Source organism: Rhamphochromis sp. 'chilingali' (assembly GCF_963969265.1).
Source record: "Rhamphochromis sp. 'chilingali' genome assembly, chromosome: 12".
In the NCBI taxonomy this organism is placed as follows: Eukaryota; Metazoa; Chordata; class Actinopteri; order Cichliformes; family Cichlidae; genus Rhamphochromis; species Rhamphochromis sp. 'chilingali'.
In genome coordinates, this window is record NC_137939.1 from 15,167,503 (window position 1) to 15,180,953 (window position 13,451).

The following is a 13,451-nucleotide window of genomic DNA, read 5'->3' on the forward strand; positions in this document are numbered from 1 at the left end:
GCTGACCGGAGGGTTAGACGGTCGCAGCGGGAGACGATCGAACCAGATAGCTGACTTCTCGAGACTGGTGCAAATCTAAAGCCCGATTCGCCTCCCTGTCCTTTGTTTCACTCTGAGTGCTGCGTTGGGGAATTTTTAGTAGTAGATAAAATCTAAATAGTGTTGATCTGTCTGATTTTGAGATATCTATCATTAAGATTACTACCTTTACTCTCAGATATAATAAAGGGGGTGTGGGTCACAGCTACTGAAATTTATGGAAATTTTGCTAAAACATTACATGTAGATGTTACAAGGTAAATTGAAATTGTTTCTGTATAACAACTACTGCTACTGCCTAACTGACTTGGTGCACATGCACAGGAAAGTTTTCCACTTCACAGCTTTTGCTTGATGTACAACTGACCAGCTATTACTGGGGTCCTGGGTTTCAGCTGAAGTCAGTGGAGGATGCGACAGAAGACGCCTGAAGATTAAAACACGTGCTTACAGCAAGAGTTATCGGAAAAGCTTTTGTCCGTTCTTATTGTGTAAAAGGGAAAAAAAAATATGCAAATGTGCTGCAGTTTGATGAAAGGTGTCTACTTTTATCATTATTTCCATATGCAGCACGATATGTAGAGAAATGTTCATAAAGTATGTTGAAATAAAGATGTTATGACCATTAATATCTCAGCATATATTTATTTTCATGAACAATTCTTCCTCATATCATGCTGCATATGCAAATAATGACAAAAGTAGACACCTTTCATAAAACTGCTGCACATTTGTGTATTTTAATTGAGTTAAGCAAGGGAAGTTTTTATAGCCCACTGAATAGCTCAAATAATACACACAGTTTCTCCCAGAAGAACCCTGTTTGTACTTTACAGTATTGTTTGTTTTTTATACATTTTTAAACATTTTGATTTTTATATCTGTGCAACCGACCAGCATTCTGCCAAAGGGCAAGAGTTTAAAACAAAACTGCACAAGAAATGGGCTATGATGAGCAAGTTAAAATATATACTGCCATTGTTCAGTCATAGTATAAAGTAGATGTTAAATCACACACACAAACACACTATAACATGATCATTATAATAGTATATGACCATAACTATGGACAGCAATGCAGGAAGAAGAACTAGGCGTATGCATGTTTGAAGACAGCGACTTTGGCGATGAGAGTGGGGATTTTAAATCTTTGGACTATGACTAGTGAACCTGATGTATAGGGAGAAGGAGCATAGATATATTGCCTGTGCAGGAGACCAGGTGGAAGGGAAGCAAGGCCAGAGGCTGTTATGCAGCGGTGTAGAAAGGAAGCGAAGTGCAGCAGCGGTAATCCAGAAGAATGTGAATATGTGAATATGTGAATAGTGCGGCGCTGAAGAATGCCAGATAGGATCATTAGTTTCAAGCTAGAAATCAAAGGGTGATGCTGGATGTTGCCGGTGCATATGCCCTACAGGTTGGATGTCAGTTAGAAGAGAACGAGGAATTCTGGAGTAAGTTGGAATGAGGTGGTATCAAGCGTCCCCAGGGGATGTGGGTGGTGATTAGAGTAGACTTCAATGGGGATGTAGGTGAAGGGAACAGGGATGATGAGGAGGTGTTGGTGGAAGAGTAAGAGTAAGAGTAAGAGTTACCAGATGACTGGGAAAGTTCAGCTGAAGTGGTGAAGTAAACTGCCAAGGTGTTTGGACTATCCTCTCAACGGAGAAAAAAAGACAAGGAGATTTGATGGTGGAATAAGAAAGTACAGGAAAATATTCAAAATAAAAAAGTGGCAAGGAAAAAATGGGATAGCAATGGAGATGAAGAAAGTAGACAAGAGCACTGGGGGGGGGGGGGGGGGGGGGGGGGGGGGGGGGGATAGGCATACAATAAAGATAGAGGTGGCAAAGGAAAAGGTTTATAATGAGTTTTATGTGAGGCTGGACATTAAGGAAGGCTAAAAGGATTCGTATTGATTGGCTAGGCAGAGAGATGGAGCTGGAAAGCATGTGCTGCAGGTTACAGTGGTTAAGGACAGAGATGTAGAAATGCACTAATATGTGAAGAGACTATACTGGAAGGAGTACTTTAAAGAGATGATGGATATGGAAAACGAGAGAGAAATGGAGGACAAACGGAGGAAAGTTAGTGAATCAGGAAGTATGACAGAAGTCAGGGCAGCTATTACAGTTTTTGCCCGTTGCCTGAACACATTTTGCAAAACTTTGCTCATTGTGCCAAAACCCTAAACACAAGTAAACATGACACAACACTGGGAAATATACCATTCACATCTGCACCAAATTGAAACTCTACTCTCAAAACCTAAACTCTGCTATCAAAACCTAACATTCCTTTGTCAAAATGTAACTCTGTTGACAAAATGACACATACTTGCATCATATGCAAACACTTACAGAGCAGGAGGAACACACTAGTCTACTTTATATAAAGCACTGCAGTCTTTGATTTCCATTGTTCATTCAGAAGGCATATTTTCAGGAGACACATTTGCAAACAACCAAATAAGCAAATAGACCTACTCAATATTGTACATTGCAGTACCATGAATTCAGATAAAGCAAAAAAAACCAAAACAAAAAAACCCCCATAATACAGTAATAGAAAAAACACTATACTGTAAACAAAAAATCATGACAATTGTGCATACGTGGGCTCATGGATCCCGCCGTCTGTTGGGGTCTGGCCACAGGACCTCATCAACATCGCAAGCAATGTCTTCTCCCGCTGGGCACCGGGGAAAATATCCTCTTCCATGTCAAAACCATCCATGGATTGCTGTCACCTGAATGTCGCCGCAGGCCTGTTCCATTGCCTGCAGAAGAGGCATGCAGGCATGTAGTTGGCGGTCATATACACGCCATCTCCAAGCCGAAAAAAATTCCTCTATAGGGTTTAAAAATGGTGAGTAAGGGGGCAAGCATACCACTTCAAGTTGACTTTGTTTGGAGAACCAGGCCTGGACCAGAGCAGCCCGATGGAAACTGACATTATCCCATATCACCACAAACCTGGGCTGATCTGGTCTGTTCTGTACAACTATATCATGGAGAGCATCTAGAAATGTGAGTATGTGTTGGCTATTGTATGGACCCAGTATTGCATGATGGTGCAGAAGCCCTCGAAGGCATATGGCGGCACATAATGTGATGTTTCCCCCGCGCTGCCCTGGGACGTGCACAATTGCCCTTTGGCCAATTACATTACGACCCCGTCGTCTTGTTTTGCTCAGGTCGAATCCAGCTTCATCAATGAAAATGTATTCATGAGGCTGTGCAGCTCCATCCATGGCCAAGATTCTCTGAAAAAAAGGGGAACATATCACTGTACTACAGTGCTACACATACAGCACCCTCACCCCATCACACAGGTACCTGTGTAGCTCTCAGAATGGATCCATGTGGTACTGATATGGTACATATTCAGCTGCTACTGGACTTCACCAATACTCTATTGTAAATGTAAGGGACAGTTACACGTACCCGTACATATTCAGCTCGAAGTCCTTTGACCCTGTCACTGTTCCTCTCGAATGGGACTCTGTAGAGCTGCTTCATGGTGATGCTGTGTTTACCCAAGATGCGTCTGATGGTGGTGATGCTCACATGGTCTATGTTGCTGAACACTCGCCTGTCTGCAAGTATTTTCCGTCGTAGCTGGTGGAGACGGATGGCATTGTCTGCCCTCACTAGGTCCACAACAGCAAGTTCCTGCCGTTGTGTGAACAGGCGTTGGCGTCCTCCCCCAGAAGGTCTTCGAGTCATTCTAGAGAAATACAACCACATATTGTCATCGGTTTGCTTATTTTTCTTACAGTACTTCACTGTATATACTGTATCATCCACTGTACAACACTGTACTTCAATATAAGTAATCATGGTATGTTTCACAGAAACTACCACTTTGGCTGCAAAAGGAGCATTAGCACCCTGCAATACCCTGTACACTTGATATGGTAACTGTAGAACAGTACTATGAAAACCATCTGAGTAGAGTAGAAGGCAGTGAGATGAAGACAGACCTGTTTTCTAGTCGGAATGTTCGTATTACAGATGCCACTGTGAAGCGGCTTAGATGTGGGTGGACTCTCTGCCCAGCTTCCCTCATAGTCAGGCCGTGGTTGATGACATGGTCCACCAAAGTTGCTCTTATATCATCAGAAATATGGGTCCGTGCATGGCCTCTTTGACCTCCTCCTCCTCTTCCTCTTGCTCTCCCTCCATCCATGCTTGCAAAGTTCTTGAATTGGCTAAACTGAGGGCTTTTTGTGGTTGGCTAATTGGTGTTCAGTTTTGCAAGTAAGTGCCTTCAGGTGTATATTTGAGTGGTTGCAATTACCCGATGTGTTTTGTATTTTGGATACATGTGTTTTCCAAATGGCACCCTGAAATTTCATTTTTGAACGAAGTGTCTTATGTATGAAATAGAGTGTAGTATGCAGGACCATGTGTGTTGCATAAAGGAGTAAGTGTGTTGCATAATTGCAACCAGAGTGCAAAGCAGCACTTTTGTTTAAGGTATGGGTACATGTGTTTGGGGTATGGTAACAAAAGCTTCAAGTTGTGTTACTTTAGTCTAAGCATGGGTTTATAGTGTTCAAGCAACGAGCAAAAACTGTAAGAGGATGCATACCTGTGAAGGTCTAGGAGAGAGGCCAGTGGACTTTTTAACCAGATTAGTTAATGCCATATCAAAGTGGCAGAAGTGTTCTGGTGCTGATTTTCAAGAACAAGTGGAATAAGACTGATGTGTTGCACCTTGGAAGTTAGGCAAAGTTGCTGAAGCCATGTTGAGAGAAGAGGTGCTGATCAGTATGGCTTCATGCTGTGATGTTTTTTTTTTGAGAGGGTCAGTGGATAAGTATAGAGAATGCCAGACAACGTTGATATGATAGAGAACCAAGAAAAGAACTGCATGAGGAAGCCAGGAGAGGAATGACAGTGAGATGGTGCTGAGACGTGTGGTAGGCTTGACAGATGGGTTCAAAGTCAGGGTGGGATTACCTGAACCTCTACTTGTTTGTGATGGTGATGGACAGGTTGACAGATAAGGTCAGGAAGGCGTCTCCATCAACTATGACGTTTTCAGACAGCATTATGATCTGTGGTGAGAGTGGGGAGCAGGTGGAAGAGAGCCTGTAAAGGTGGAGGCATGCTCTGGACAGAAGAATAAATATCAGTAGAAGTAAGACCAACTCCATGTGTATTAATGAGAGGTAGACAGGTGGAAAACATGTAGTAGTAGAGGTACTGCCAGGCAGAAGGAAAAGAGGAAGGTGACAGTAGTAAAAGATTACAATGCAGAATGTTAGTGTGACAGAAGCAGATGATAGAGATAGGACCAGATAGAGGCAGACTATTCGCTGCGTGGACACTAAAGGGAGCAGCTGAAAGAAGACACATAACAACACGTCCTATCAATTTATAAAATTCTACCATTAAGACCTTTTATGTGTAATCTTTTTAGGTCACATGTTGCTTTGGCTAATACGCTAATGTTGCTAAGGCTCCAATCAGGCCGGCTTAGAGAATCTTCCTGCTTAGGAAATATGTGTATTCCCTGACTGGTTGACAAATGGATTGTGGAGGTTGCTGGCTGTCTCTAGGTGAGGGTGCGCCACCAAAAACCTATTGATTATTTTGTTTGAAAGCAAATTGTATTTTGCAAGGAAGATACCGACTTGTCTGCAAACACTTGCTAACTAACTGAAACTTGAAAAACTATGTAAAGTGAAAATGGGGACCACTCACCAATTTGAAGCTGCAAACAACAGCTCTCAAAAGGCTAAACTTTAACTTTAACTGTGTTGCACTCTTCACTTTCTTGTAACCACTGCAATTGCAAGGAGGTTTTTGGTGCAGCCATCAACTCTTGGCAACTAATTTCACCCAGTGAAAATACGCAGACTTGTCAATCACTCAGGGAATATACCTTTTTGCCCTGCAACTGAGGTTGTCAGACAGTCACCAACTAGTCTTTAGGCCTGTGTGTGTCTGGGAGTTTAGCAACTGTTTTCAAAGTAGTTTTTAGTAGTTGCATGATCTTTCTAGTTTCCTGTTTTTGCCACCAGAATACAAATGCAACTGCAATGACATAACCCAGATCCATTCAGTGGAGTCTGTTTAAAGACTTGCAACCATAATCAGCTTTGTTTTACTTCAAAGAGTGACAGCCTTTTTAATCTTTTTAAACTTTTGATGTTGATGACCAAACTGTTTTGTGCTGCTTTCTATGTGCTTCCCTTTTTATTCGCTTCAAGGCTTTCTATTGCAGCCCTAAGCCCAACCTTAACCATAACCTTACATTTATAGACTCTTTCCACACCGCTCTCATGCTTCGCAACCCGTAACATATAGACAGGTTGGGCGCCCGAAAGCGTAACATAGCGACGACTTGTCATATAGCATCGGTATGTTACATTTTGGGATGAGAACGTATTTGCTTTACCATGAAGTTTTGACATTACAGACATTTTTTGCTCTGCAAATTTTCTAACAATGAACACTGCTTTATTCTTCTGTCAGTTCATTTCTTCATGTTGAAAACATACAGCTACAACTATCATTCCTTTACAATTCTCAGTTTCCTTCGTATTCTTCTCCCCTCTCCTGACACACATTTTCCTTTTCTCCTCCATCCTCTACCTGAAATAGAAGCCCATTTTCCTTTGTGCCAAGCCCTTTATTGACTGTCTCTTATTCTGTCACTCCTTTCATTTCAAATCAATCTTTTCATTATTTGAATCTAAGTTTGGTCTTTTCCCTTGATCCCCTCTTTTCCTTTTATCCATTTTTGCTCTAAATCTCCTAAATCTCTCAATTGATTTCCCTTTTTGCTTTATCTTCTCTGCTCTCCCCATCACCTCCCACTTCTTCATTCTACATGGTAGCTCTCCCGTCTGTATTGTTTCATTGGTCCCTGAAATGACTTTCACCATGATCAATCAGAGGGTAATCTTCCCAACTGAGAGTCATTCCTTCAAGTTACTTGTACAGCAACATTTTTCCTTCCCTCCATGCTGTTCCCTTCCTCTTCTCTGTAAGCCCTCATTATTTTCATCCCGCTCTTCCTTATCCTTCACCAAGTCTGTGCTCCTTCTCGCCATCATTGCTCTTTTACACTCATCTTCCCTCTCTGACACCAACCCTTCACCTTGTAACACCATCATCATCCTCATCAACTCCCCCTACATTGCCATGACAACAACTCAAACAGTGTTGTCATGGCAGCCCTATCAACTAATTGAGGCAATTTTGACTGAGCAGCAGCTGCCGTAACCATGCTGTCCCAACCCCCTCCTCTGTTTCCTCCCCCATCTCCATCTTCTTCTACTTCTACCCTGCCCCCACCTCCTTTTGGATTAAAAAAAGAAAAAGAATTGCACTTTTTTTTACACAATCAACAAAGCTAATCTTAATATTAATTACAGTTGGGCAGTAACTATGAAATGAATAACATATAAAACTACATAAATGTAGCCACCGATCAATCATAGGTCTTATGACAAATGATACACCTCTTCAGATGGTTGAAAATCTTATTTATTTACTGGTACAGAGGAAAGTTGCTATCGCAGCACTGGCCACTGGAAAGTAGCTTAAGAAATGATATGTATTTAATGAAGTTTTATTTATATAGCAAGAGCTAATAAAACACTTAGCTCAGTGTGCTTTCTATTGAAAGTTAAAATTCCTACAACAGTAATGAGAGAGAACCACGGCAATCAGACGATCCTCTGTAAGATAAGATAAGATAAGATAAGATAAGATAAGATAGAACTTTATTAATCCCTCGGGTGGGTTCCTCTGGGAAATTCGACTTCCAAAAAAAGCACAGCAACGACCAAAGTTACAGTTACAGAACTGTTATATATATATATACACACACACACACACACACACACACACACACACACACACACACACACACACACACACACACACACACACACACACACACACACACACACATATATAAATACAGAGACAAATATAAATAAAATATACAAAGGGGATAAATAGAATAAATAGGAATAAAAATAAAATACAAGTGAATTGCACATTTCAAGTATTGAGTCTATTGCACTGTTGACTATTTACAAAAAGTATTGCACAAGGTATTGTACAGTGAGGTGCAGAGGCACTACAGCTTAGTTGTTCCCCCCTCCTTTGTCCTCCTGTTTCCCCTCCCTCTCCCCTCCAGAGAGGAGTTAAACAGTTTGATGGCGTGTGGGACAAAGGAGTTTTTAAGTCTGTTAGTTCTTGTCTTGGGGAGAAGCAACCTGTCACTGAACAGACTCTTCTGGTTGTTTATGGCCGTGTGCAGAGGATGCCCAGCATTGTCCATAATAATGTGAGCAGCACCTGGCAACTGCGAGGAGAACGAACTCATTTTAAACAACAAGACACTTCCGGCTGTCATCTGTCAGGTGATGAGATGAAAGAAATAACTAAAAAGAAAACAAAGCAGGTAAAAACACAATGTGGCATTTATAACTACATGGGGAAGGGAAGAGAAGCAGTTCATCATGGGACGTCCCTCAGAAGCCTGAATCTATAGTAGCTTATCTAAAAGATAAACTTTATTAAAGTAATATTGGAAACCCAAGTGTAAAAGCAGAGACGGCGTCTGCCTCGTGAACCCAAGCTGGAGGGTGGTTCCACATGTAAAACCACCCTGACACTCTGAGAGTAAAATGCAGCGCTGGGATAATCAGGTAGAGAACCTTATCTACAAGAGTCTGTTAATGAACAGAAAGTGTGACTTTTTGATCTTTTCATTTTTCTGCAGCACAAGTGGGCATTAGTCATGTCTAAATTTGTTCTGTGGCTAGTTAGGTTGCGTATAATGTCATAAAAGTGGGTGATGAGCACCTCTGAGAAATGTTGCTAATAGTGTAGCCTTCTGCTAATTGCAGCTAAAGGCTAATTCAGAAAATAGAATATGAAATATGTGCATGTGCTCATTTTGGGAGAGGCACTTATGACAGTGTCCCTCACTGTCATTATTTTGAAATTCACTTGTTTAGTTTTTAGATTACTTTATACATTTTAGTAATCTGATAACACGTGATACACTAATAACTGACATCTACTAGTAGCACATTAAACTGTGTTGTGTCTGGGTTTCTTAGCTGTTGTGAATTTGAGCTTCATCATTAACATTTATAATACAATGCTTGAGAATCAGAAACACACAGTTCACTTCTCACTACAAGTGCCAATTAGGTTTGTGTTGTGTTGGTTAGCATAATTATGCTGTGTACTTGACTGTATTCAGAGAGACGTTTGATGAAGCACCACATTTAGGAACTGAGTCGGCACTGGCATGAAACATAGCTAGTGTTTTGGTTTGAGGAGATCATCATGGATCACAGCCTTTTTCTAACCTCACCCACATTTTTAATAGTATATATACATACATTTTCAACCCTGTTCAACAACAAAAAATTGAACTAACAAAAACTATGAAATATGTACTTACACTTGGCAGTAAGGGGAAAAAGTGTAGTTGGAAATGTTATATTCTACAAAGTAACTGCCTTTTCATTTTGATACAGCTTCTCACATTCTTGGCATTTTTTCCTGCCAGTTTCACAAGATTTTACTGTATGTGCTATAAATAAGATGAAATGAAAGCTAAAGCTCATATCTACTTTTGTCTCATTTCCATATTTTTCAAATGCAAATGCCTAAATTAAAGATGTACAGTTGTAGGGGAACTGGGAAGCCAGACCTGACAGATGTCTCTGGATGTGTTGTGCGTCTTCAAATAATTGCAAACATTTTAAAATTTTTGCATCTCAAGTTTCAGCTGCATCAGCTGCATACACAACTGAGTAACAAACAGGAAACACTTCTATAGGCACTAAAATGATACTAAAAGCTTCTTTCCTTTAAGAATACTGACACTACACATTGGATTCATTTTCAAAACAATCTGAAAATGAAACTTTTTCCTCTTATTATCAACACTTTATCTTTCTCCCCTCTGTCTCCCTCCCCCTGCCTTCTTTCTGAAATTGTTTTGTAGGTTCCCCTTCCTCCGCTCACTCCTTGAAGATGCGCTTGAAGGTTTTCCCCTTGTAGCCACAGGGGACAACAAGCGCTGATGTTACGGGAAAAGGGTGGTGGTGGGTGAGAAGAAAGGGTGAGGTTTGCTCATCCACACAGATGCACATGCAAATTACACTGTGCAGATTTGAGTGTGGACACAGGAACGTACACACAATTCCCTGATGTGCGTTAGTGTGCAATTCAGCGTGATTGCTGAGGGGGCTTGTTGGGCCCTTAGCCCTTGGTAAGAGCTTAGACACTAAGGATGTTTTATATCCCATGGATATTTGTTTATGCAAATGTTAAGATTTATTAAAATAACCCCTCCCCCTCCTTCACATCCCAATCTGTGACAGCTTTTAGTGCTTGTATTAAATACTGACCAGTCTTGTGTAAACAGAATGAGTGTGAAGTAGTGCGTTGCTGGGAAAATATACTGTATATTCATATTTTCTATATTCAAATGAGAACTTCTTTTCAGGGTAAATTTATTGTTGCTTTGTAACATGGCTGGAATTTTTCTTGTTAAATTATGAGACCCCTTCAAAGTAGAAAAACAATAAAACCTTTTCACTGAATTTGATGGAGTGAAAAGAAAAATGTTGTGTTGTGCTGTTTTAAAATTCTGTTTCTTGATTAGATTCCCATCTTAGCCAGGCAGATGATTTATATGATCTATTCATGTGAGAGTGTACATGCACCATCATATGGTGCAACCGCAACCAATGTGAAAGAACTCGGCAACAGTGCATGTTGAGTTTGTTTGTCAAACTGGAGCCTCTAAAAAGAAAAAGAAAAAGGCCGGGGTGGAAGTAAACGGAGCCACGCATGTTTGTCATCTTGTTTGCACATAAACCCATTCTTAATTAATGTATGCCTGTGCATATATCGCGTGTGGGGAATTGCCATTGCATGCATTTATACATTTTTCTGGGCATGCAGCAAAACAAAAAGGAGGAAAAAATGAGCAGTGCTCAGATTTGTGATCAAATGTGTGCCATACTTCTCTTGCATGCAAAGTCAAGTAACTCTCCAGGCCAATTACTAGAAGTGACTATCGTGCGTGTTGGAAAGGATACCCGTACCAGTGTGTGGTAAACATTCGGGCACGCAACACAAATGGCTGAGTGCCACAGGGTAGATTTAAAAAGCTCAGGGAGGAGGTGTCACATCAACAAGAAGTGCTGTCAATGAAGCGGGCTTTGGCAAAATGATCAAAAAACGCTCACGGTGAAAAGGGAAAACTTGCGTGCCGGGGTGCACATTGAAATTCTAATGCTATTTAGACACAGCTGACATATTTAAATGTGAACTTATCATCTTCTTCTTTGTACAATATAGATTTCCCTTAAACGAAACTAAGCAGGAGTCTTTTGAATATATGAGACTAATGCCGCTGGAGTTGGAATCGGGAGTGATGTATGTGTGAGCATGGCGTGACAGGCGGGTGGTGTTTGAGAGTCAAAGGAGAGCAGTGGTGGAGGGGTTGTGCACGGGAGCGCTCTTGCTCACCCGTCGGCTTATCTGCTTTCTACAGAGGAATTTCTTTTTACAACACTCTGTCCACGCATGATCGTACTTATCTCTTCGGCCACTTAGCTGGAAGGTACCCTATCACACACAGAGCGCGGCACAGAAGAAGCAGCAGAGCAGCTGCCTGTGACTCTCTCTGCCTTATGCTAGGATGGTCTGAACACCACCTGATAGGGTTAAGGAAGTCCCAATGTGATATAAAGACTTACTGACTGATGGGCTGAAGCAGGAAAAAAGACATCTGCATGCTGCTTTATTCAGCATCCAGCAGCAGTGACATCCAACTTTTTTTCACTGGGCTCTAAGAACTCATAAAAGAAGCTGGAAAGAACTGTTCATACACCAAGAAGGTGCACATGGTGTTCTTCTTTCTGCTGGGAGAGAGCTGCAAAAAGCCTTCATGTCTTTATAGGGAAAGGTGTAAAATATTATATTGTTTTTGACAACAAACATTTTAGGTATACTTTATGATGCAGTTACCTACAGGGCCTCAATGTTGAAAGTTAATGTTGAATGTAACCTGTTGGACATCCATTCATCCAGGTTCTGTGAAACACATCTTCTAAGAAGTGTCGAGGTGGCATTCAGATGCCTGAATGATCTCACCTAGCTATTTTCTATGCTGAAGAGTAGCAGCTCTAGCCTGAGTCCCTCCTGAGTGACAAAGCCCTTCACCCAGTCTACAAGCCTGAGGCCAGACACTCCGTAGAGGAAACCCATTTTCACCATTTGTGTATGTGATGTTATTCTTTCAGTTAGTACTCTCAGCCTGTGGCTGTAGGTAAAGGCGTGAATGCAGATGGACTGGTAAATAAACGGATTCGCTTACACGCTCAGTTCTCTCTTTACCACAGTGTTCGTATCATTGCTGGTGCTGCACCAGCCTGTCAGTCAGTCTCCTGCTCCACTTTTGCCTAACACTTGTGAACAATATCCCGAGATACTTGATCTCCTCCACTTGGGACAGCAACTCCTCCCTGACCCAGAATGTGCACTCCACCCTTTTCTGGTTCAGTATCATGGCTTCACATTTCCAACAATATTTACAAATGCTTCCTCTGTCCTCTAGTGCCATTTATCCACCTGAAACAGTTTAGTGTGAGTTGTCCAGTTTTAGAAGTCTAAAAAGTCTAAAAAGTCTAAAAAAACAAATAAACAAAAATATTGAAAAGTGGCAAGTAATGTGACCCAAACCGCCCTTCAAGCTATGTCTGTTTGAGTGCACATTAATAATTCTATTAATGTCCTATTGTTTCTAACTAAATAATTAGCACATGTCAGTGGAAATAAAATTTCAATTTGCCGCTGACTTAATGAATGTATAGCTAAAATGCTGAATTGTATGCCTGTGGTTTCTAAAAACACACCCAGTACTGTTAACACAGTGTATAGCATATACACAAAATGTACTTATGTAGAAACAGTTGCACGCAAGCAGCCAAACATTCACAGTGGAACTGCTAGTCATGAATAAGTAATGGGTGTGATAATGCAGATGGATGAGACCTTTGGAGCTCATGCAAAAGGGCCAGGGTCAGGAGGACTGTTATTTGATATTCAGCCATGGCATTTTCTCTGCTGTGCCCCCCCCCCCCCCCCCCCCCCCCCCCACACACACACACACGCACACACACACACACACACACACACACACACACACACACACACACACACACACACACACACACACACACACACACAAAGAAGAGTGGCCATCTGCTGAATGATTAATGCTTCGGTCTCTACCTAGAGTGGAAAGTGTGTGCCTTAAAACAGGGGGAGTGGTTGACATTATTAAACCACCTGCAAATATTCTCTCCCTGCAGAGCATGTCTTTGGTGCCTTCTATTAGAGGTGATT

At 41.4% G+C, this 13,451-nt stretch overlaps 1 protein-coding gene across 1 annotated transcript; it reads right to left on the reverse strand.

The window, feature by feature from the left end:
* Window positions 1-430: 430 nt before the first annotated feature.
* LOC308406642 (uncharacterized protein) lies at window positions 431-4,884 on the reverse strand (the record flags this gene model as incomplete). Its single annotated transcript, XM_080897754.1, has 4 exons — window positions 4,025-4,884; window positions 3,486-3,768; window positions 2,930-3,304; window positions 431-466 (listed from the first exon to the last, which is right to left on the reverse strand). Exons 1-4 carry the CDS (start codon window positions 4,228-4,230, stop codon window positions 431-433), a joined length of 900 nt encoding a protein of 299 aa, XP_080753880.1. The 5' UTR covers window positions 4,231-4,884.
* Between the last annotated feature and the right edge of the window lie 8,567 nt (window positions 4,885-13,451).